We start from the raw sequence: 26590 nt of genomic DNA, 5'->3' as shown, positions 1-26590 counted from the left end.
CAGTCTTGAACTGGATTTGAAGAAATTCCCGATGATGCGGCTTTACATCCCACACGGTACCGGATGATTATTGACCAACGAGAGATCGGAAGAACTAAACGGCGTCTCGTGCGAGAAACAGAAAGGGGAGATGACCAACAGGCTATCCCAGCTTCAACTACTGGGACTACTCCGACCAGGAAACCGGTCCAGATCAAGCCTGTCCATCTCGAGCTTTGGCCCCGTTCTTCCTGCCATCTGCATCATTTGCAAGAAAGACTGCAAATTTGTCGTCGCGGGTGGCAGACGCCAAAAAGAAGCTTTGACAAAAACACAGACTTTAACTGCAGGTAAGACTGGGTATCACCCTCACCCCCACCACACAGTAGGTAGTCTATGCAAATGCATCCCATCGCCCAACACACACACACACACACACACACACACACACACACACACAGATGTTGGGAGAAGTTGAATGACTATGTAGCCTACACTGCTACACAATCCTTGTATTTGTCTAATTCTAATATCAATGTATGTCTGAATTGTGCTGTGTTGTGCATGTGTGTGGGTGTGAAATTACTTTCCAATACATAACATCCCCATGCCTATAATATGCCCCCCCTCCCAGTGTTTTAGATCTTTGATATAGAATGAAGCACACTTTGACTTTAATGGGGTACTGGGTATGTTTGTATAAATGTCATAGCATGCCTGATGTTAATATGCCACTGAATACCTGTTTAGAATTGTGGCCCCTCAGCCTGATCCCCTGTCTGGTCAACACACTGCTTTACAGCAGCAAGCCCCTCCCCCGGTCCATTCCCCCACCCCCCACTGCCCCTCTCTCACACTTGTACACTTGGGACTGTCCCTGTGTGTTGCAGAGGGAGTGCCTGTGAGACAAACAGATGCTCCTGTTTCTCTGCAGGACTCTGTTGTACAGACTTGTGCAGGTGTTCCAGCTGTGTGAACACAAAGGAAACAGGATAAAGATGATGATAGCTGCCCTGACACTGACAGTGAGGAATAGCATGTGTATATGTGTGTGTGAGAGAGAGAGAGAGAGAGAGATATTTTACTTCTATTCTATTTGTGTCATTGTCATTCCTTTTATTATGGTTATGTATATACGTATATAAGTTTATGCCAGTTGATGTGTATGCCCTCATTGTTTTGATAGTTTTTTTTATGTGTTGTTAGTAAATAAATGAATACCTGAAAGGTCCTTATTGATAATTATTGATAATTACAATTATTTCCATTTATTTATAAAAATGACAACATGAAAAGTAACCTTATCATCCACTTGCACAATAGCTGTTCTATAAATAAAGCACTGCTTGGAATTCATTTAGCCCCTGTTACAAACACATGAATGGCTATCAATAATTATTAGAATTGTTTCCATTAATTGATCAGCTGACAACATGAAAGGTCACTTGCATTATTGTGATTTGTGCTGTAAATAACGCACTATTTAGTATTAATTTGGCCTAATTCAGAAATACATGAATGAGCATTATGATAATGCTCATTCATGTATTTCTGAGGGCCAATTAAATATTAAATAGTGCATTATTGTATATAAAGTGGGCATAAAATAATATTAATCAATGATATTGTTGATTATTTTATGCCCACTATAAAATTCTATTTTGGGAGATTCCTTTCTGTAGGTTATATTTGACAGCACTAGGCAGGTTGTCATTTTTTCCAGTTTGTTGTCGTAAATCCGTTGCGTGATTGGTTTAGCGCGGTCACGCGGTGTCTTGTGACGTCAAAATCGTCATTCAGCGTGAGGAAAATAGTTCTTCAGAAAACGTCTCGGTTCAAACAAAGTACAGGATTCTGTGACGAGAAACTTTTTTGGTAAGTGCAATATAACATACAGTTGTGATCAAATGTATTCAACCCCCACTGAAATAAAGTGTTTTGGCCAGTTTGACATTGATTTTGATCATTTCAGTCATCTTATTTACAATTATATCAAAGAGGCACTTATAAATTAGAAAACATAACATAATATTTATGATGGAATAACCACAAATGTCTTTACTGTGCTCACATCATTATCAGTTTTATTCAACCCCCTAGTGACATTATTTTTTAGTACTTAGTACAACATCCTTTTCCAGTTATGACAGCTTTCAAGCGTGAAGCATAGCTTGACACAAGTGTCTTGCAGCGACCTATGGGTATCTTAGCCCATTCTTCATGGGCAAAAGCCTCCAGTTCAGTCACATTCTTAGGCTTGCGCACTGCAACTGCCTTCTTTAGGTCCCACCAGAGGTTCTCAATTGGATTTAAGTGTGGTGATTGCGATGGCCACTCTAGAATGTTCCAGCCTTTCATGTTCAACCATGCTCTAGTGGACTTGGATGTGTGCTTCGGATCATTGTCCTGTTGGAAGGTCCAACGTCTCCCAAGCCGCAGGTTTGTGACTGACTCCATCACATTTTCCTCCAAGATCTCCTGGTACTGAAGGGAATTCATGGTACCCTGCACACGTTGAAGCTTTCCTGTACCATTAGAAGCAAAACAGCCCCAAAGCATAATTGACCCCCCGCCATGCTTCACAGTAGGCAAGGTGTTCTTTTGTTCATAAGCCTGGTTCTTCCTTCTCCAAACATAGCGCTGGTCCATTGTCCCAAACAGTTCTAATTTAGTTTCATCTGACCACAGTACACTGTTCCAAAACCTTTGTGGCTTGTCCACATGACTTTTGGCATACTGCAGTCGACTTTTCTTGTTCTTTGGAGTCAGCAAGGGGGTGCGTCTGGGCGTTCTGGCATGGAGGTCTTCGTTATGCAGTGCGCGCCTTATTGTCTGAGCTGAAACTTCAGTGCCCACATCTGACAGGTCTTTTTTCAGTTCCTTAGCAGTCACGCGGGGATTTTTCTCCACATTACGCTTCAGGTAGCGCACAGCAGTCGCGGTCAGGATCTTCTTTCTGCCACGACCAGGTAACGTTTCCACTGTGCCCTTTAACTTGAACTTGCGAATGATACTTCCGATAGTGTCTCTTGGAATATTTAACAACTTCGCAATCTTTTTATATCCATTGCCATTCTTGTGAAGAGCAATAACCTCTTCTCTTGTCTTCTGGGACCATTCTCTTGCCTTCACCATGCTTGGAAACACACCAGTAGATGTCTAGAAGGAGCTGAGTATCACAGTCCTTTTAAATCTGCCTAATTGGTGCTTATCATGCTTGATTGCTGCTCGTTGACATCCACAGATGTTTTCAATACCTGATGGAAAACACTGGAATGAACCTCTGTTCTTAGGAGTGGTAGTCGTAAAGGGGTTGAATAATTGTGTCAATGAAGAAATCACAAAAAGGCCATTTAATACTTTATGACAAAAAAAATTGATGCTATCTTAGTTGCATTTAGTTCTTTAACAAGTCCTTGTAAGATTTCATTATGAACACAATTACAAATGTGCACTGAATTCCATAAAACCCTTCGCAGCATTGGGGGTTGAATAAATTTGATCACAACTGTATCATTTTTATCAGCTAACGGGCATGTAGTACGGAGAGTGTGGAGTGGATCAGAACGAAAACAGGCTTCACATACGGCCTATTACACCATTCCGCCAAATCAAAAGCGCCCCCTTGTGGCGGCTTATTCACTTGTTGCCACCTTTGTGAATGGAGTGGTGCATTTGTGTGTGGATCGGGTGCAGAAATGCGCGAGGAACATGGACGTAATTTTGATTTCAAAAGTGAGGGGGACATGGATTCATCGCTATTTAAATATTTGGTTTTAACCGTAAAAACTGGGGGGGACCAAAGCCGGCTTTTAAAAAAGTGGGGGGGACATGTCCCCCCCCGTCCCCCCCCAAAATTACGTCCGTGGCGAGGAAAGTCTCAAAACCCAAAATACGCAAGAGGAAATGAACAAAAAAATAATGTGATCCACAAATGCAGATGCACCATTTTATAACTAAATTTAAATTTTGAGACTTAAGCTTTTAAAAAATATGCAAGTAAATATAAATGAAACATATTCAGTTTCACATACAAATTACGATGTATTTATAAAAGTTGAACAGTGTTTGTACAAATTTCAGGTTGTGAGACACAAAATGAAATGTATTTATTTGTGCACAGTGAAATGTATTTGTGATATATGTGTAATTTGTGGATTATCATTTACACATTTGTAGGGAGTTTTGAGACAAATTTCTTTCCATATTATCACTGCCACAGCCACTTTCGAGTACTCTGTGTATTTTAATGCACGTTTTTGCTTTGTTAGCCATGTGACTTTGGTAATACTGTTATAGTGTCATGTACATAACCTTTCTATTCAAGAATGAATTCAAACAACTTACCTGAGTGTCTCCAGTTTACAGTTGGGACCTTTCAGTCCAGCAGAGAGCTGTTCCACTCCTGAATCTTGCAGGTCATTGTTATTAAGGACCAACTCCTTCAAGGAGTTTTCTGTTTGTAGAGCTGATGTGAGATATTCACAAGACGTCACAGTGAGATCACACCCAGCTAATCTGCGGAATCAAACTGAATCAATTCATTTGAATCACTGTTTTGAAGTCCATATCAAATGGGGAAAGCCACATGACTGTTCCAAAAATGAGTTGTTACATCACGCAGTTTCGATAAGTTTTGAATCTTTTCACGCATTTTAGTCCGCAATTAATTTCAAGCAGCTGGTCTGAGATCAGAATGTTTACTGATTACTTGTAATCAGTTGTGATTACAAGGTTTAAGCGTGACCCTAGATTTAGATATGCTTTAATTGTAAATACAGTATAGAAAAAAATGAACAATGTTCTTGTGCGTACAGCGTGAGAAAGAGCAATCGCGTTGCTGAGATGAGCTGCGGTGGAGGCTGTGCTGCTTCAACTTATCGTACACAACACCCCACAACACCCCACAACACTCCACTGTGCTGCCACTTCTCTTCTGCGCACCGTGCAAAATTAAATAAAAAGTTGGTCATAACTCTGATCCGTCGTTAACACTAGAGCTCCTAGAGAAGCGAAAAATTTCACAGGGCTTGGTAGGGTCCATGTAGCCCACTCCCCTGCTGTGAAGGGATTAACGCCCATTGTCTTGGTAATGCGGTGGAAGCGGCTCACCCCCAGCTCATACGCCTGCCAAAGCACAAGCTGGCTCACCCCCAAGCTCATATGACCAAAACACCAAACGTGATACTTCACAAAAAAGTTGAAGTTACAAGCAGACTGTATGTTACCGATACTACAACAAACGGCAGAAAATTTGTAGACTCGTGTTTCAAAAGTTACAATTCAATCGCACGTAGAGACGACAGTTTCTCTAATGAGTCCCGTCAAACAATAAAAATAAATAAAAATGTTTGAATCTTGCTCTTTGTATATTTCATATACTATACTATATAATATTTGTTGTAATCAAACACTTTCTGTTTCCGCGTTTGAATTCGCGTTTGAAAAGCTAAGAAATTATATGGCGCAATTAGCTTGATGCTAATGTTATATAGGAAATCCCATATCATTGCTAGCGAAAATTAGCATGGTCGCGTTGCATCACTGCATCACTGATAAATGTTGTGATCTAAACAGCAGGCTGGAAAAGGAGAGGAAAAGACAGGAAAACAAATTCATGTGCTCTCTATCTATCTATCTATCTATCTATCTATCTATCTATCTATCTATCTATCTATCTATCTATCTATCTATCTATATATATTTGTTTTAGAAGCATTTGATAGAAGCATTTGTGTTTCTGCTTGTTTGTGATCTAAACAGCAGGCTTGAATCTTGCTCTTTGTACATTTCTTATACTATCTATCTATCTATATTTGTGTTAGAAGCATTTGATAGAAGCATTTGTGTTTCTGCTTGTTTATGATCTAAACAGCAGGCTTGAATCTTGCTCTTTGTACATTTCTTATACTATCTATCTATCTATCTATCTATCTATCTATCTATCTATCTATCTATCTATCTATCTATCTATATTTGTGTTAGAAGCATTTGATAGAAGCATTTGTGTTTCTGCTTGTTTGTGATCTAAACAGCAGGCTTGAATCTTGCTCTTTGTACATTTCTTATACGACCTCTCTATCTATCTATCTATCTATCTATCTATCTATCTATCTATCTATCTATCTATCTATCTATCTATCTATCTATCTATCTATCTATATTTGTGTTAGAAGCATTTGATAGAAGCATTTGTGTTTCTGCTTGTTTGTGATCTGTGATCTCTGTGATCAGAGACTTTCTGGGTGAGGCTGCTGCCTCAGTCTTGCTCTGTGAATTAACATAATAAAGGGTGATGTTTGGCTTTGCTAATTGCTGGCAAGAAGGAGAAGAAGGAGGGGTGATGTCCTCAGAATCCTGAATTCTCAGGAGCTCTAGTGTTAACCAGATCCGTTGTTAAGCGGAGACTCACTGTATTATGTGCAAAACAAAAAGTTCTTCTCTGTCAATACAGAGTGCAAATAGTGAAAACAGAGCCTGACCAAGTATGTCACTGAATTTGCTGCAACTACACTGCCATGTTCATTTTTAATATTACCATGTCCACACTGCTCCCGATATCCTTTGCTGTCTCAACTTGCCAAAACGTGCCTTTCTCTCCCTGCTACCTCTGTTCAAGTGAGATATGTTGATTTGAGGACTGATCTGTGGTGGTGCTGTAAATGTCTCTGTATCGTGCTCGTATTGGCTGCGGTGTACAGAATTATTTTCATAGAATGTTTGCATATGGTCCGTGTCTTATCAGTCACTCTCTTGCCATTTATCATTTCCGCCGTGTAAATGCTGCCAAACAAACTATTTGAAAGTGGCGGGGCATCTTCAATAGTAATACCTATATTTTCTGACATCATTCTGGCTGCTTGCTGGATCAGCAACTTTTTTTAGGCAACGAGAAATCTCGCTGATTGTGACACAAGATCCCTAGATTTAACCCATGCCTGCCTTTACGACCCAGAGTTTGGAATGCCCTCTAATAAATCTCGCTCCTCTCCTCTTCCAGTTGGTGCTGTGCCTCTCCAGTAGCTCTTACTTTTAGCTTATTTTTTGTTATTTTCTGCACTTTTTCTACCTTTTTGTTCTTCTTGCAAAGACATAGTGTGTTTCACAAATATATCCCACGGATATTTGTAACCTTACGATGCAACCAGGATCCAGTTTTCTCGCTTATTTGAGAGAAGAGCTACTGGCGCTGAGAACAATGGGACGAGCCAGAATACGACACCCCATACCGCAGAACTGAGTAGGATACCCAGGTGAAATGTGTCAGGAAAGCTGCAGATCCAGATGGCATCAGCTCAAGGCTCCTGAAGACCTGTGCCGATGAGCTGTGCGGTGTGACCCGGTACATTTTTTATCTCAGTTTTATCTCAGTCCCAGATATCTAAGTCCCACAACTGTGGAAAACATATTTGCCAAAGTACTCCACACCCCAAAGACCTCAACAGCTACAGGCCAGTAGCACTAACATCTCACCTGATGAAGACCCTGGAGAGACTGCTCCTTGTCCACCTCCGCCCACTGGTGAGTTCATCAATGGACCCACTTCAGTTTGCCTAACAACCTGGCATCGGGGTGGAGGATGCCATCATTGGTTGGTAGGCAAACTAATCTCTGATCTCTGACACAGATCTCTGTCCCACCTGGAGACCACTGGGAGCACTGTGAGAATCATTTTCTTTGATTTTTCCAGTGCATTCAATACCATCCAACCCATGCTCCTGAAGGACAAGCTGGAGCGCACTGGGCTGGACCACCACTTCACCACATGGATTCTGGACTACCTCACTAACCGACCGCAGTATGTGAGGACGAAAGGCTGTCAGTCTGACACTGTTGTCTGAAGCACAGGGGCTCCAGAAGGAACAGTTCTTGCTCCCTTCTTGTTCACGCTCTACACTGCCAATTTCAAGTACAGTTCTGCCAACCTGATCACTGATGGTGATGACGGGGAGTACAGAGGACTGATGCAGGACTGTCACATGGTGGCAGAAAAACTGCATGCAGATCAATGCAGGCAAAACTAAAGAACTGGTGGTGGATTTCCGCAGGACTAAACACTCTCATCCGGTGCCTGTAAACATCCAGGGCACAGACATAGAGATTGTGAGGTCCTACAAATACCTTGGTGTCCACCTTAACAACAAGCTGGACTGGACGGACAACACAGCTGCTCTCTACAGGAAGGGTCAGAACAGACTGTATCTTCTAAGGAGACTCAGATCCTTTGGTGTGCAGGGGTCACTTCTGAGGACCTGCTTTGATGCTGTGGTGGCATCAGCCATATTTTATGGAGTGGTCTGCTGGGGTAGCACCATCTCCACCACTGACAGGAAGAGACTGAACAGGATCATCAGGAAGTCCAGCTCTGTCCTGGGGTGTCCTCTTGACCCAGTGGAGGTGGTGGGAGACAGGAGAATGCGGGCTAAGTTTAAACACATGCTGAAGAACCTGTCCCACCCCATTCACCACTCTCTGACTGCACTAAGCTACTCCTGCCTGGCTGCTGCACCCATGGTGCATGAAGGAGAGATACCGCAGGTGCTTCCTTCAACACTTCAACACGCCGTCAGACTGTATAACACACGCTGCTCTCAAGTATGCCACCACAGCATCTCAATAGACTGTAGTTAATGTTTAACATTGCTACCACATGCAGAACAATCATTCATACATTCATTCATTCATTATCCGAACCGCTCAATCCCGCTAGTCGGGGTCACGGGGGGGGGGGGGGGGGGGGGCGCTGGAGACAATCCCAGCATCTCCGGGCGAAGGCAAGGTACACCATGGGCAGGTCGCCAGTCCACCGCATGGCCAACACACACGCACACACCCACACCTAAGGGCAATTTTCAGAGTGACCAATCAACCTAACACACATGTCTTTGGACTGTGGGAGGAAACCGGTGTACCCGGAGAAGACCGACTTTTTTCAATTTGGCGCTATGCAAGGAGAAGCAGTGGCAGCACAGTGGAGTGTTTTGTACGATATGCTGAGCTGAGGTATCTGACAGCACAGCTTCCACCGCAGCCCATCTTGGCAACGCGATCACTCTTTCTCACGCTGTACGCACGCATGCAGAACTTTGTTAGTTTTTTTTCTATACTGTATTTACGATCAAAGCGTATCTAAATCTATGGTCACGCTTAACAACGAAAACTGCTTACGATGGACTCAGTCTCTAACCCCATCGTTAAGCGGGGACTCACTGTATATTGTAAACCTTGTTCAAACAGATTTTTGTTTTTATCTTATATATTGTTGTTATACTTCCTTTCTCTGTCCCTTCCTCTCTGCTGCTGTAATATTGCAAATTTCCCCATTGTGGGATTAATAAAGGATTATCTTATCTTATCTTATCTCATCATTTATGTCAACAGCTGCTGGTCTTTTGTTGTTCGGGCTTGGAGTTGCTAGCAGTTAGAATGCGGCCATATAACCTGCCGAGGAATTTCAGTTACATGATCACCGTGATAGTTTACATTTTTCCAACCGCAGATGCAGCCATGGCCTGTGAGAAGATACATTCGGTCACAGCAAGTCTGCAGACACAGCATCCTGAGGCATTTATGATAACCTCTGGAGACTTTAACCATGCCACTTTGGACTCTACCCTAGTTGCCTTCTACCAGGTCATGGATTGCCCAAACAAGGAAAAACAGGACCATTGATTTACTGTATGCTAGTATCAGGGATGCATACATAGCCACTCCCCTCCCCCCATTAGGGAAGTCTGACCATAACCTGGTCTACCTACAGCCAGAGTACACACCCCTGGTTCAAAGGCAGCCTGTAACAACCACCACCATCAGGAGGTGGTCCCCTGGAATGGAAGATGCCCTCAGAGACTGCTTTGACACCACGGACTAGGATGTGCTGCTTAGCCCACATTGTGAGGACATAGAGGGGATGACACACTGTCTGATGGACTATCTCAACTTCTGTGTAGACATGATCTACCCCATGAAGACTGTACAATGTTACCCTGACATTAAGCCATGGGTAACGCAGGAAGTCAAAGCTGTCCTCAACAGGAAGAAGGTCGCAGCAGGGAGAGGGGAGTGATGAAAGCAGCACAGCAGGAGGTGAAATGCTGTGTGAAGGAAGCCAATGACAGCTACAGGAGAAAGGAGGAGCAAAAGCTTGAGGAGAACAACATGAGGGAGGTCTGGAAAGGTGTTAAGACCATCACTGGCCACAACACAAAGACCAGAGTCATAGGAGGGACTGTTGAGAAGGCCACAGAGATGAACAACTTCTTCAAACTCTTCAATCAATGTCTCCCTTGCCCTGTCCCTCACTGCAGCCATATCTCCCTCTTCGCTCAACACACCTTCCATCAGTTACTGCAGCAACCTCCACCTCCTCCATCCCCATCTTATCACAGATTCCTTCACACATCACTGCAGACAAGGTCAGGGATCAACTGAGGAAACTTCACTCTAGGAAAGCAGCAGGCCCTGACAAGGTGTGTCCACGTCTACTAAAGACCTGCGCTGCGGAACTGGGTGAACCACTTCAACGTATTTTCAACTTCAGCTTACAACTGGGGAGAGTGCCAATGCTCTGGAGGACCTCACGCTCAGAACCGGCCCAGTGAGCTGAATGACTTCCGACCAGTGGCACTCACGTCACACCTGATGAAGACTTTTGAGCGGCTCTTCCTCTGTCTCCTCAGCCCACAGGTGCAACATGCCCAGAACTGTCTACAGTTTGTGTACCAATGTTAGTGTTGAGTATGCCATTCTCTACCTACTACACCGAGCCCACTCACACCTGGATAATGAAAAAGGCCCTGTGAGGATCCTCATCTTGGATTTCTCGAATGCCTTCAACACCATCCAGCCCCATATGCTTCAGGACAAACCGAACAAGATGCGAGTGGACCCCTGTCCACCTTATCGCTCCCAGACTCCCTCTGCAGTACAGTTTTTTATATTTTAATTTCACAAGAAAAATATCTTGTTTAGTATTTTTTAAATAGCAACACTGGTCTCTATCAAATGGTGTTCCCACTTTAACATTTTCATTCAAGAATGAGTTGAGGAATAAATAGAATTTATATTACTGAACAACTCTGCTGTTCACAGTAAACTCACCTGAGTGTCTCCAGTTTACAGTGTGAACTCTTCAGTCCAGCAGAGAGCTGCTCCACTTCTGAATCCTGTAGGTTGTTGTTATTAAGGTCCAACTCCTTCAAGGAGTTTTCTGTTTGTAGAGCTGATCCGAGATCCTCACAAGACTTGACAGTGAGATTACAGCAAGCTAGTCTGCAAAAGAGAAAATACAGTACAGAGTGCAGTTCAGTCAGATAATGTGGAATCACACAGAAATACTTTAAATATCATAGGAAAATATTATATAATATGTTTGATATAGTGTTTACTATGAGCCATTCAAGCATGTCTTTTTCTTTTAGTAGAGTTACTTTTGCTCTCTGTATAACTTGTATCTTCCATTTACTTCAGTAGTGATCTATAGATCTATAGTGCTGCAGTGTGACAGGCCTCTATTGTACCATTATCACCTGAATGGACCCTCTAAGGGTGCTATAGGCTCTGTTATGGCTACTGTGTCATAGTTGTATAGAATGAATGATTGTTATTTATGCAAGTTCTCACAACTGTTCATGTTTTAAGAAGCCTCTGACATCAATTAAAAATCTTTTGTTTTCTCTGTTCACATATTAACATTTCCATTCAAGAATGAGTTCATGAATAAATTAGTGGTGGGACTTTAAGCGCGATAATTTCGATTAATTAATTACAGGAAAATTAACGCATTTTAAAGCATTTAACGCATGAGACTCTTTTGCACCCTGGAATGTTTCTCAGTGCACGAGTTCCAGGCATACAGATTATATGGACACACAATAAGATGAGCATGATGGAGATGACTGAAGAGGCTACACTGGTGGATGGGAAATTTAAATATAAGTGGTAGACTGGTGGAAAAATAAACAAGATGTTGAAGTTTATGATTATGTTCATTGATTCATTCATCATTCAAACTTAAATTAATATTTCTCATGTTAAATACTGAAATGCAATTAAAATGAGATTAATTTCGATTAATTAATTACAAAGCTTCCGATTAATTCGATAATTTTTTAAAATCGCGTCCCACCCCTAGAATAAATAGAATAAATGTATTACTGAACAACTCAGCTGTTCACAATAAACTCACCTGAGTGTCTCCAGTGTACAGTGTGAACTGTTCAGTCCAGCAGAGAGCTGCTTCATTCCTGCATCATGCAGGGTGGTGTAACTGGCATCCAGCTCTTTCAAGGGGGAGTTTTCTGTTTGTAGAGCTGATGTTAGAGATTTACAAAACTCTTCACTGAGGTCACAGCCAGTTAATCTGCAAAGGAGTAAATACATTAGCATTCTGTCTCTGATTGGTCTGCGAGAGAAATCAGGAATCAAAAATGAATAGATGTGCATCGTGCTCACAGTACAATTACGTGCTTTTATTTTGAAGACTTGTGCACATGATATTCATGTCTGCACTGATAACCAAGTTTCCTGCCCCCATGTTTCCTGCCCCCATGTTTCCTGGTTTTGTCTTGGTCCGTGATACTGTTTCGATGCCTGTTTCTGTCATGGTACTAATCCCTGTTCCTGTGTCTGGAGTTGCTGTCACTTTGCCTGTCCCAGATGCAGCCTGTGTGTCTTCCATAACAGCAGACACGGCCCATGTGCTGCAACCTGATCTGAAGCTGGAAGATGTTAAAAGAGGCCTTACATGGTCCCTCAGTCCCACAGTTCTCCCAACATGTCCAGTGGGGTAGACTTGATGGGCCATGAGAGGCAGGTGCAGGTCCCTGCATGTTCTACACCTGAAGTTTATGATGGTGACCTGGAGAGCTGCGATGGTTTTCTCATTCGGTGCGAACTATTTTACTGAACAGCCCCTCATGCAATACATGACCAATGTACTGCAGACCTGCCTAAAACATTGCTATCTCGACTTCGGATATCAGCCCCAAACAGTCTTCCACCATCTGAAGCGAGATAGAACCCTGCAGTAGAGCCCTGCAGTAGAACCCTGCTGTAGAACCCTGCAGTAGAACCCCGCAGTAGAACCCTGCTGTAGAACCCCGCAGTAGAACCCCGCTGTAGAGCCCCGCAGTAGAACCCTGCTGTAGAACCCCGCAGTAGAACCCCGCAGTAGAACCCCGCTGTAGAGCCCCGCAGTAGAACCCCGCTGTAGAACCATGCTGTAGAACCCTGCAGTAGAACCCTGCAGTAGAACACTGCTGTAGAACACTGCTTCACCTCCCACATGCCTCCTGCTCAGCAGTGGACTCTGCCTTGGTGATCCACACCTTGGCTGCTGCTGCTTGGTGGAGTGAAGAGGCACTGATGGTCTTGTGCATGGAGGGTCTGTGAGGGGATCTTCAGACAGAAGAGTATGTGGGTGACTTGACTGATGACAGGATTTTTTTTAGATCTCATAGAGGTAAAACTGGGGTTTCTTTATCACCACAGGACATTTTTTACATTTGCTGCCAGGAAAACACTGGCTGCTACCACCTTTCTGTCACAGTAGGCCGGGCCAACCCCACAGGGCAGCTGCCACATCACATTCCACTACAAAACCACTCCCCCTTTCCAATTCCCCTACTTACTCCATAATCACTGGCACCTGTCTCTCTCATCTGTCTCACCCCTTACTTCAGCCCACAGGTCCAGCACACCAATGCTGTGCATTCCTTGATCATAGAGGACTGAGTCTGCCTGTGTCATCTTCCTCTGTCTTCCTCCCAGCTGCTAAGTTATGGACTCTGTGCCTTAAGCGCCTGTTTCTACAGTCCAGCACTGTGTGTATGTGGCTCCACTTCACTTCACTTGAGTCTGATTGTTATTGTTGTGCTATGGACATTAAAGATTCCACGGCACCATAATCCACGTCTGCTGCTTCTGTCACCCTGTTACACTTTCTTTCAACTAGATTGTATTCTTTATATTTTATTGCTGTTTGATTTGGTGTTTTATGGTGTAATTGTGAGTTATATTTTTGTAAATGTTGAAACTGATGTTTTAGGCTGCTGTCTTGGCCAGACTTCCCTTGACAAAGAGATAATTGTGTCTCAATGGGACCAACCTGGTTCAATAAAGGCTAAATAATAATAAAAAATGATTGTCTCCTGAAGGACAAACAGGAAGCCTCCATAAGAAGTCTTCACCACACACGTCCACCCCACCAGCACTTGAAATATTGTCCGCTGATGAGGAGTGACACACACAGCTGCACCTCTACCTGTACAGCAGTAGTTCAGGCTAATGGTCAAAGACATGGGTTTAGTGTGGGAAGACAAGAGCTCAGTTTCATACATGCTACACCTGACACACCTGTCACATGCTACATGTTTATCTCTGAGGAATTCCAACACCTAAGTTACTCATTGAATGGTCTCCTGAAGCTTCTAGAATGATCAAGACTCTTCCTGCCTATTGCTGGAGAGGTAAACCACATGTAAGACATTTAACACTTTATATATACATGCATGGGTGTCATGGTGGTGTGGTGGTTAGCACTGTCGCCTCACAGCAAGGCAGTCTGGGCTTGATTCTTGGTCTTGGCTGCTCTGTGTGGAGTTTGCATGTTCTCCTGTGTCTGCATGGGTTTTCTCCAGGTACTCCGGTTTCTTCCCATAGTCCAAAGACATGCAAGGTAGGTTAATTGCCTTTTCCCGGAGATGCTGGGATTGGTTCCAGCCCCCTATGACCTCGACTAGCGGGATTAAGCGGTACACATAATGAATGGATGTATATGCACTATTATTTAGATTTTAGACAAGACAGCTGATCATTTTGGGTTTGTGATATGCACCAGGTGTCAGGGCTGGCCCCAGGGCAGGTCCTCCAGTCGCCACCAGGAGGAGCCCACGAGCCAGACCACAAGCTAATCAGCGGTGATGACATGCACGTTTTGTCCTGGGTTTATTAGGGAGACGGGCACAGTGCCTCACCGCTGAGTTGTCTGCCTTCTATGTCATCAACCTCCAGCCCTTTTCTCAGTTGTGTCTTCAGGGTATCTCGCCACCCTGCCTCTTGCTTGTTTCAGTTATTTTGTTTATTACTCTGTCTGTTTGAGTACTTACCTCCTGCGCCGCTCCCTGGCCTCTCAAGTTTTCCTCCCACTGTTATTCTTCCTGTCCATTTGGTTTTGGTTTTTGGGAAGGCTTTTTTGTTCCTCGCAGCGTTTGCCAGCCAGCCAGTTACTTCCCCTGGCGTCCTTGGTTTCTCTTTTTTGGTTTTTTGCTTGTTCTTTACGCGTTGAGTATTTCCGCAATTGTTTTCTGTTCTCCCCCATTATACGCGTTGAGTACTTCCATGATTATTTTCAGTTCTCCCCCGGCATCAGCACTGAAGATACAGCGCTGACATGGCTTTGTTTTCTCGTGCGTGTATGATTGTTCAGTGCACGGACAAGGTACTTGGGTCTGCCACCTTAAGAAATCCGTGGGGGATTCCGTCTCCTACATCTCCCGCTCTGATACCAGGTTTACTTGGCTAATGCATGTAATTCATTATGAATGAAATGCTGATTAATTAAATCCTTCATTTCTGAAAGGACCTTGTTCGTGTTGAAATTAGGCAGCATAATTCACCCAGACCTTTTACCCACTCTGTACATCATGTATTTTGGATTAATGACACTTATTAATCAAATATTAGCAGTGAATGTAATTTGTTGTCCCCCATCTTAGCTTTATAAAATCTTCTGGACATATAATGGATCACTCACATAGCTTTTCTACAGTTGGTGACAGCTGGGATGAGTCTCCTATAACCCTCCTCTGATGTGTTGTATTTATTCAGGTTCCACTCATTCCTCACATACGGTGAGTGGAGACGCAGGTAGGATACAGCTGAACACTGTGCAGGAGAAAGCTTCTTTTCTGAGAATGTAAATGGAATGAAACAGAAATGTCACCAGATGTCACTGGCCATCTAACATGCCTCCTGCGTTTCTGTGGTTATAAACACTGTATGTACCTACTGTCATGTCTGTGTATGCAATACTTGGGCAACACCACCAGAGGTCCCCAGAGTTCTAACACTAGTCATTTAGATTATTTCTTATTTAGAGTGTATCTCTCTCTCTCTCTCTGTCTCTCTCTCTCTCTCTCTCTCTCACACACACACACACACACACCAGTGTCTCCTGTGCTGTGTACCATATCTGTTATACATGTTACGCTCTTTTGACCCCTCACTGACTTTGTGTTTTTCCTGTTTGTGTTCTGTCTCTCAGGATGTGAACAGGACAGGTCTTTGAACTTATGGTGCTGCAGATCACCTGGACACCAGGGTCAAGGGATCAAACACGCACACATGCACACATACACACACACACACACACACACACACACACACACACCACATATACGGATTTGTGTTAACGGGCCGCCCAATGGAGGATGGGTTCCCTTTTGAGTCTTGGTCCTCCCGAGGTTTCTTCCTATTCCCCACCATCATAGGGAGTTTTACCGTGCCACTGTCGCCTTTGGCTTGCTCATTAGGGATCTGGACCCATACGTTTGTAAAGCTGCTTTGTGACAACATGTGTTTTAAAAAGCGGTATATAAATAAATTTGACTTTGACACACATATACATACACACACTGTCATTCTGACACATATATGTAAGAACAGGAACATATTATTTTACATCTTTAAATGACATTTTTTTAAATGTACCTTTCCAGATGTAAGCTGCAAGTGCAGTTAACAGAACACCAAAGACTGAGATGCAGATGACTGAGATCTTCCAGGCATGAAAACCTTTTCCTGAAATACAAACCAGAAAAACATTAACAGCCAAACACCAAAGGACTGTTACTCCCTTATACACCTACTATTGATTTAAAAATATAATAAAAATATTTATGAAAGCTCAAATTTATAAACAAGCTCAAAATGCTTTAAACTGCAGTGACTTCATCTTAAAATTATAATTTGATCTGAAGGGAAATATACAGGTATGAACTCAACCTGAACACAATGGTAAGTTTACGATCACTGATGGAGGTCATAACATAATCTGTTATAACCCTACAAAACAAATACAGTATATACAAGATAACAACCAGGTCTTTAACATGTATGATTTTAATACACATCTGTGTTTGTAAACGGATAAAAGGTGTGTGTATGTGTGTGTGTGTGTGTGCGTGTGCATGTGTGGGTGTTTGTATGTGTGTGTGTGTGTGTGTGTGTGTGTGTGTGTGTGTGTGTGTGTGTGTGTGTGTGTGTGTGTGTGTGTGAGGACTGGTGCTGTTTCTCCCTCTCACCACCAGATGTCTCCATATCTGGGGTTCTAGAGTCTCTACAGCTGTTCAGTATTTCATTGATTATTTTACCTACTTAAGTCAGTCAGTTCAGTCCATCACTGTGAAGTGTTGCCCACTCATACTGAGAGCTTATAAAGCTCGTGTGTTACAACAGGACAAATTAATTAACACCATTAATACCAACGCCATTTACTTTTAATGTCTGCAGTAAAGTTGACAAGTTAAAAAAGTTTATGACCCCCCCCTATAATAAAAACTACAGTATTTGTTTAGTAAACATATTAAGTAATGAAAACAAGCTGAAATGATGGAGCTCTTACCTCTCACTTCAACATAAACAGTGACGTCACTGCCCCAACCAAAGGACTGAATGAAACACTTATAAACTCCCTCATCAGAAGGTTGGACTGCTGAGAGTTTCAGTGAGGTGTTGCCTTTCTGTAGCTCTTCTTTAAACAGTCCTGTCCTCCCTCTGTAGGACTTTATCTGATCTTCATTTCTGTCTTCATAATCTTCATAGAGATGCACTAGTGTTTGTCTCAGATACAGTTTGTACCACTCCACTCTCAGGTCTTCAGCACTGGTGTTGGGTTGTAGAGAACAGGGCAGAACCAGGTCTTCACCAGCTACAGCAACAACAGGAGCAGCTGGACCAACTACATTTAAATGCACTGAAACAAGAAAAACAAAATCACGAGTCCATAAAAATTCTAAACATGGTTCTCCTTATCCAGTTTTCTCATTGTTCTTTCAGTGTAACATGTCAGTCCCATAATGCACCACAGCAGATCTCCTGTACATCTGTCTGTCCAGATATTGAAAAAGATGGTTCTCACCTTCAACTGTGACCACCAGAGTGATGTCATCATACCAGGACCCTGATTGGATTAAACACTTGTAACGTCCCTCATCAGAAGGTTGGACTGCTGAGAGTTTCAGTGAGGTGTTGCCTTTAAGTAGCTCTTCTTTAAACAGTCCTGTCCTCCCTCTGTAGGACTTTATCTTCTGATCTTCATTTCTGTCTTCATGATCTTCATACAGATGCACAAGTCTGTTTGCGTGAGTCAGATCTGTTCTGAGCCACTCCACTGTTCACAGCACTGATGTTGGGTTGTAGAGAACAGGGCAGAACCAGGTCTTCACCAAGACTAACAACAAGAGGAGAATCTGGGCCAACTACGCTCATATCCTCTGGAATGAAAACATAAAAATTGATAAAATATAAAATGATAAAATATAAAAATTAAATGTAATTAAATGCTACAATGATCTACTCTAACATTTCTTAAAAATATATTGATGTTCTTTATTCAGTGTATTTGTAACTGCCATATTCATGCACTCGATGTTCTGTAATAAAGTCAACATCCCCTGCCCATAAGACTGAACTATTGCTTAAGCAGAATTGTTGGTCACCATAACAGTCTCAGAGTGGATCATTTAGAATCTCCCTTGTGGACAAACAAGTGCCTGATTGGTCGGAATGCTTCATAATTGAAGGAAATGTGTTCTAGAATGTCAGAGAGAGATCAGCAGCAGAGCTGGGAATCAAATCTGATCCCTATAAGGTGTGTCTGTAATTATGAGCAGGGTTTGATTGATCTCCTCCCTAATTACTCTCTTTTAATCCAGCTTTCATACTGTCACTGTGTCTCTCTGTCCCTCTTTCTCATACACACACAGACACACACAGCTTGTGCAGGACACACATACCTGATGTGATCTCCATGAAGACAGATAGAATCAGTGTTATCACACAGATAAACCTCATATCTGAAAGACAATTTTTGCCTTTTATTGCAGACAATATGAGTACAATTTTTATCTTTCACTCACAGAAGATTGAACGAACACTCACAGATGATTGAACACTCACCTATTAATCATGTCATTCACAACCGTCTCTCAAAACAATGTCAGTTCAATTGTACATGTTTAGATGTTTCTTACATGTGCTAAGACATTAGGGATTACATAAAGGCCCAGTTAACCTTCCTCAGCCAATAATAATAAACATCTACAGATACCATCATAGATGAACCACTTTGGAGTCCATCACATAGCAGGTTTGTTATTGGTGTTGTTGGACACCCTACTTCTCCAGTGTTTTAATTTAAGCCTTTAAGAACCCCAGAAGGCTCAACACAGAGATCTGTTACAACAGAAGTGTTTCTAATTATTTTCTGCCCACCTAATTATCCTCCAAACACCTAAGAAAAGAGACTAAATACATACAAGTTTAAATACAAGTCAGCTTCTCAGAAACAGCCCAGTATTTTAAAAGACTCTCCTCAACTGCAACCACATCTCACTTACATTTAGTAGGTTATGTGCTACAGCAGCATTTCTTCACACCAACACACTCATATCATCTCCATGTCAGTACTGCAGCTTCACACCAACACACACTCACATCATCTCCATATCAGTACTGTAGCTTCACACCAACACACACTCACATCATCTCCATGTCAATACTGTAGCTTCACACCAACACTCACATCATCTCCATGTCAATACTGTAGCTTCACACCAACACTCACATCATCTCCATGTCAGTACTGTAGCTTCACACCAACACACACTCACATCATCTCCATGTCAGTACTGCTGCTTCACACCAACACTCACATCATCTCCATGTCAATACTGTAGCTTCACACCAACACTCACATCATCTCCATGTCAGTACTGTAGCTTCACACCAACACACACTCACATCATCTCCATGTCAGTACTGCTGCTTCACACCAACACACACTCACATCATCTCCATGTCAGTACTGCTGCTTCACACCAACACACACTCACATCATCTCCATGTCAGTACTGCAGCTTCACACCAACACCCACTCACATCATCTCCATGTCAGTACTGTAGCTTCACACCGACACACACTCACATCATCTCCATGTCAGTACTGCAGCTTCACACCAACACACACTCACATCATCTCCATGTCAGTACTGCTGCTTCACACCAACACACACTCACATCATCTCCATGTCAGTACTGCAGCTTCACACCAACACCCACTCACATCATCTCCATGTCAGTACTGTAGCTTCACACCGACACACACTCACATCATCTCCATGTCAGTACTGCAGCTTCACACCAACACACACTCACATCATCTTCATATGTCAGTACTGCAGCTTCTCAGTCTAATATCTTTGTTACAGTATAATACACACCTGCACACACCTGTATACACACACTCTCTCCACTCTACACTCTCTACTCTCTCTAAACTGAATTATAATCCTTCTGCACTTTCATTTTCTTTGGAAAGAGACAAACCAGTCAGAGCACATTTCAATCACATATTAGATCAAGTATATCTGAAGTCAAATCATGTCTGTGTGTACATGAGTGTACCAAAAGAATATTAAAAACAATTATCAGAATTTTTAAAATAGTGTTTGAGTATAATAATAAAGTGCTTGAGAATCATTAAAAACAGTACCTGTACACACACCTGAACACTCACACTCTCTGCTGATTTACACTCACAAAACAATACCCACAAAAACAAACAATACTGACAAAACACTGAAACCCTGAAAAGTACAGCAACACACATGCAGCTTGCTCAGTGACAGATGAATCAGAGCGAGTGTACCTGCACGATCGATTTGCTTGTGTTTACTTTATTGAGTATAAAATCTAACATTATTTCCCTAGTTATTAGCTATAAAGTTAAGTGTGTCACTCCACAGTCTCTACCAAACCTTGTGGTAATATGAAACTGTATTGCTTTTAAAAATTATTTTTATTTTATTTTATTTCCATTGTGCATTTTAAACTTAAACCAATATATAATTAAATCATTATTATTTTTCACTACTAAAACACCAGCAATGTTCAGTAAAGAGGAGTTCTTGAGTTATTTGAGAAAACACACCATTAGAACAGTATTTTAATAAGAGTGGTAGAGTTGGTGATACTACTGTTATTAGGTGGAGCTGACAGGATATGGGAAGATGGATGTTATCACCAGTCATGAGGGCAAATGCAGTGTACAGTAGAGTAGAACTGTACTCACCTCTGAATGATTCTTTAGTGTGCAGTGCAGCTCCAGTGTCACTGATCCTCTTCTGTCCAGTCTGACTCTATGAGCTCAGAGTTCAACTCCTCAAAGCAGGTTCTATACACCGCTAATTAACCACAGCTTTACTCAATACAACTTGGCTCTCTTGTTTTGGGAAGTGGTGCAATGAGGGGAAAACAGTGTGTGTTTGTGTGTGTGTGTGTGTGTGTGTGGGGGGGGGGGGGGGGGGGGGTAGGCCAGACGAGTGATAAGGGGAGCTGGTTGGTAGCATTTGAAGATAAGTGAACTGCTACTGGTAATCATAACTTCTGCAGAAACAAGAAATCTTCTTCTAACACATGTCCATGGGAGCAGATAGAACATACACTGCTGAATCATTAGGGACATGTTCGTGCCTCAGACAAACGTGATCTTCTTTAATTCTTACAGAATAAAACACTTTATATACGCTGGGATGCTTAACTGTGTTATAGGAAACTTCATAATCTAGACTTGAATTTGTTCATTTTTAGTGTCTTTGAAATTGCTTAAAATTGGTATTCCTTAGAATTGCTATTACCTATTCCAGGTGGGGAAGATCAAATATCCCGTATCAGGACAAGCTTAATTCAGGTGAGCTGAACTGTTTGGTGTGTGTATCAGTTTCTGGTTTGAAGAATGGAGTCTGGTAGGCAGAGATGGGCAGTGTGAGGCATTTGAGCATCTGCCACACATCCCACCATCTAAACCAGAGCCAACGTGAAGCCAGCAGCTTCCATGATGTTCTTCAAGGTTCTTTGACTGTGCAGTCCACAAACCCCTAAGAGTCCCAGGGCCCGATGTCAAGACTGGCCTGCAAAGCCCCTACAGCCCACTTCACTAGGCTCACAACGTGACCTCCACCCAATCCTCCCACACTCGGACACCAGGTCAGCAGACTTGGCCTTCTTCCTTTCTTGAGCTTCCATCAGATCTTCCCAGGGGACAGTTAGCTCAAGTAGCTCTACCTGCTCAAGTGTCCTGGACATCAAGACCATGTCTGGCCAGAGTGTTGTTGCTGCAATGATATTTCAACTGTTTCCCTAAGTCAACCTAGAAGATACACTTGTATAAAGAATGTAAAGAGAAGATATACTTGTATAGAGAATGTACAGAGAAGATATACTTGTATAGAGAATGTAAAGAGAAGATATACGTGTATAAAGAATGTACAGAGAAGACATACTTGTGTCACTTTTGATCCCATTCTGACACTTCAGAATGTCTTGTACTTTGCTGTGTGAATATCTTAAATGTAGTTCATGTATAATAAGAATAAAAAGTGCTGTTTGAATTAGGCTTACATTTAAGGCAAGGTAGCAACATTTGCATAAATGTTCTTCATTGATATTAATATCAAAGCTGTCCTATAGTTTACCCAGTAGCGCCTCTTGCTGCCAGGGAAAAATAAAACGACGATCAATTTTTTTGAACGGCTCTTTTAAATGAACGGAGCCCAAAGATCCCGCTCCCTTCAGAGAGGCTACTTCCCATCACTGTGTGACACTAAACCGAACGCAGGGTTGCCAACTCTCACGCATTGAGCGTGAGACACACGCATTTGACCGTTTTCACACGCTCTCACGCCACACTTCCGATATCTCACGCCGAAAAAAAATATCCAGTTTATTTACCTCAGATCCACATATATGATTCAATACGTTACTAGTTCGCTAGCTCTGGCGCCATCCACCGGCGATATAACACTGAATCTGTGTCCATTTTACGTTCGCCACCCCCCCCCCCCCCCCCAACAAAATACACTCGCCACCGGCTCCAGGTTAAAATCTCACTCCAAGCGAACGTCAAAAGTTGGCAACCCTGCGAACGTACCTGTAACTGTCTGTGCTGCAACATAGCTATACATGCTATAACATTATCTAACATAAATTAAACAACTTACAGATACTTCGAAAATTGATGTCAAGGTAACTGGGAATAAATAGAGAGAAAAAGCCACTGAATCAAGGCAACTTTCCCTCGCCCACCCCGGATATTTCAAGCCAGAGAAAAGGAGAGTAAAAGGCGTGTGTCGCCCGAATTCAGCGACACTGGAGCATCACGGTTGATCCTGTAATCTCACACTGTAGGTATGATTTAAAATATACTGCTTTGGATCAAACGTTTTTGTTGATGGTCCGTGTCCTAAACCGAGTGACGGCATCTACTTATGTGGCTGTGCTGTATGCACACTGTTAAATATAATCTTAAAACCGTCTATAATCTATATTCCTCCGCTCAGGCGATCGATACAGTAGCTCTGTTCATGCGACGAAACATGTTTAGTAATGTAGAGAGAGAGCATACAATTAGGTATTCAAGTTTTAGTTTGTCGTCTATAAAGAATTGTGGTGTTTCGTATTTGCCTGTCCAGTAACAAGTGAAGTAACAACAAAAAAGAAAATTAAAACTTAACAATGTCATGGACTGCACAGTGTTTGGTCTGTTTTTGATCGACGTTTTTGGTGTTTTTTGAATTTAACACTTAACTTAGGAAATCGAGCAAACGTGTTTGCAAAGCGCTGGTGTCCCATCGCGGTTTGGTCGCGCTAAACAGAAGTTCTGTGTGTGTGAGCCTTTATCGTGTTAAAGAAATATAATTTTTAACAGGATTTTTAACACTTTCATTTTTGCATAGCTTTGAACGCGTTTTCATTAAGGCAGATTGTTGGTGTATTACACATCAGGTGTATTTATTTATGCTGCATTTATTTTACTTCATCGGTATTTGCGTTAAAAGTGTGAGAAGCTTTCCTTTATACATCGTTTCACAAACGGGCTACCGTAACACACGACGTAGGTGTGAACTCTAGCCGTACAATAGCGTAACATTATATATATATATATATATATATATATATATATATATATATATATATATATATATATATATATATATATATATATATATATATATATAAAATCATTTTACTGAGGTCGGTTTGAAATGATCTTTTGAAAACCTGAGCGATTAAAAACAATGCCCTGAAATGAGCCACCACCTCGCACACACCCGACCTCTCTCTTCCTTTAACACCAGATGCGCTGCAGCAGCAGTTCAGTTCAGCGAGTGGAAGGAAGCGTCTTCAGCACAGCACACACGGTCACAGATAGACTTCTTCTCCCGTCCCCACCAGCCAGGTCACATACACATCAAGTCAAATCGTACCGTTTGCCCTCTGTGCAGTAAAATGTATCATACAGCACCAAACTACTAAGAATTTTAGCCGACTGGTCACCTGATAAACTAGTCGCTCTAGCCCAAATCAATAGATAACGTGAGGACAACCACATACAAATACACATTGTATAGGTTTTGTTAGGCAACATAAATTAACACATTCATTTGTGAAAGAAGAAACGGGAAGTTCCCCATTACCTGTGAAAAATGCATCTGCATTCTTGTAATGACAACACTCAGTAGCCTATAACTCCTTCTCGTACTTTACGGTCTTTTTACTGTCTTAATTGTAGGCCTATATTGATTTACTAATTGCAAAATATATGCAACAAGGCCTGCAGACAGTGGAGGGTAAACAGAAGTTAACTGAAGGACTTAACAATGACTGTATATAGTTAATATTGGATATGGATTTTATCAGTCGGTGGTGTGACTTTTTTACCATTGAAAACTCACGTTTAGAGAATGTTACAAATAAAAGTCAACATATGTGTGTAATTCAACGTTCAACATATTCGTGTAATTTTTTTATAATGAAAGTGTTCCATGTGCGCTAAAAAGTGCCCTTTCCCCCCTGAGCACTTGCCCCCCCAAAATGTCTGTGCACGCCACTGTGTAAGAACATGTCTGCTGTGCTCTCCTGACCTGGAAGATGCTAAGTAAAGGTCAAAAGCATTAGGCTACTTCTGAGTCTTTGCTACTATTTATGGACGACCCCCAAGAACGAGAATGATACAGTACTTAATCAGTTGCACATGTATTTATTGCAGGAAAAGCAGGATGTGTAATCTGCTTAGAGGTGAAGTCTGCTGAGATGCAGCCTGCACAGTAATGGCTTCCTAATAACCTCCCATACAGCCCAGCTCTATACAGAGCTCTTCATTCCATAGACGGGTGCACCTTTACTCCAGCCACTGAACTACGCTCCTTCAAAGTTATCGTTGGCCTCTCGGTGGTTCCCTGACAGGTAATCTTCCCTTCTTTGACACTGCTGGAGGGTCTTGGGAAGAATACGTATACAAGATGTCATCACATTGTCAGTGAGTCATTTTTGTTACACAGTGTTTTCTTACATAAAACTGATAGCACTTTAATTAATTTTGAAAGTCTGTCTTTTAAAATAGAATGTGATGCAGTGCAAAATGTCAAATAAGCATGTTTTTTTCAGATTTGATCACTTTTACGGGTGTTGCATATTTTGGAAGACACTGTAAATTATTAAAACTTTTTTTGTTTGAAATAGGTCCTATTAAAATTCACACATGATTGTATGTCAAGTCCGTGGAACTGGTGACACTGATCAGCACTTCCTGATTTTGCCAAGATGTGACTGTCCTGGGTGCCACAGGGCCAAAACACACCAGCCAATCAAATCACTTAATAATGTCTATGACATGATCAATATGAGTCTGTTTTCTTTTAGAAGAAATGTGAATACGCTAAGCTATCCAAGTTTTTACTCTTCAGGCAATCTTGCTTATTTTCTTCTACTAAATTGATTAGGACCAGCTATTTGGAATTTTTGTCATGCATTAGCATATATCTAAATTGAAGTATGATGTTAAGCTATATTTGTATTTAGTTTGTCTAGCTATCCTGTTTAGCTAGAAAATGAGTTAACATGTGCCCCAGTACATAGCAGTGTAGGATTATTTTCATTTATATGAATTGTTTGAGAATTGATTTTTTAATTTTGGCAATTTTCTAATTTTCTTTAGTTCTGGTTCATCCACTTTTATGGTCAGTTTCATTTTTGCTAGTTTCATTAAACTCTTGTACACTTTGTGTTTGCTTCCTTCTTTTATTCTGCTTGTTGTTTTTCACTTGTGACTTTGTTTTGTGTTATAATTGTATTACAGCATTGATTGTATGTGGATTAATCAAATCTGTAATAAATACAAATAAATTACAGGAAATTTGATAGACTAATGTAATGTCAAATATAAACATTTTATATATATTGTTAACATATTAAGGGAGTTCATTGGCTGGTTTGCCAAGATTAAGGAAGTTTGCATATACCGCCGCACTCTCTCTGTCACGGAGGAGCCGTG

General features: G+C 41.8%; 1 protein-coding gene and 1 long non-coding RNA gene across 4 annotated transcripts; one reads left to right on the top strand and one right to left on the bottom strand.

Annotated features, from left to right (window-relative positions):
- Nucleotides 1-775: 775 nt before the first annotated feature.
- Nucleotides 776-19011, bottom strand: LOC143484582 (uncharacterized). The gene is made up of 9 exons (XM_076983385.1): nucleotides 18996-19011; nucleotides 18119-18370; nucleotides 17603-17953; nucleotides 16690-16779; nucleotides 15734-15887; nucleotides 12167-12340; nucleotides 11080-11250; nucleotides 4327-4497; nucleotides 776-947 (listed from the first exon to the last, which is right to left on the bottom strand). The coding sequence occupies exons 1-9, from the start codon at nucleotides 19009-19011 to the stop codon at nucleotides 776-778; spliced, it is 1551 nt and encodes a 516-aa protein (XP_076839500.1).
- A 2707-nt stretch (nucleotides 19012-21718) lies between these two features.
- Nucleotides 21719-26178, top strand: LOC143484655 (uncharacterized). Of its 3 annotated transcripts, none has more exons than XR_013122672.1 (3): nucleotides 21719-21949; nucleotides 23261-23441; nucleotides 25307-25770. It is a non-coding gene; the product is annotated as an uncharacterized LOC143484655 (long non-coding RNA). The 3 variants fall into 3 exon arrangements; XR_013122673.1 differs by lacking the exon at nucleotides 21719-21949 and adding an exon at nucleotides 25780-26178 and having other exon boundaries at nucleotides 23188-23441; nucleotides 25307-25576; XR_013122674.1 differs by lacking the exon at nucleotides 21719-21949 and adding an exon at nucleotides 25780-26177 and having other exon boundaries at nucleotides 23188-23441; nucleotides 25307-25503.
- Nucleotides 26179-26590: the final 412 nt, after the last annotated feature.

The sequence above is a fragment of the Brachyhypopomus gauderio genome, chromosome 20 (assembly GCF_052324685.1).
Source record: "Brachyhypopomus gauderio isolate BG-103 chromosome 20, BGAUD_0.2, whole genome shotgun sequence".
NCBI lineage: Eukaryota > Metazoa > Chordata > Actinopteri > Gymnotiformes > Hypopomidae > Brachyhypopomus > Brachyhypopomus gauderio.
The sequence above is the reverse complement of the archived record's forward strand: the minus strand, read 5'-3'. Positions and strand labels throughout refer to the sequence as shown.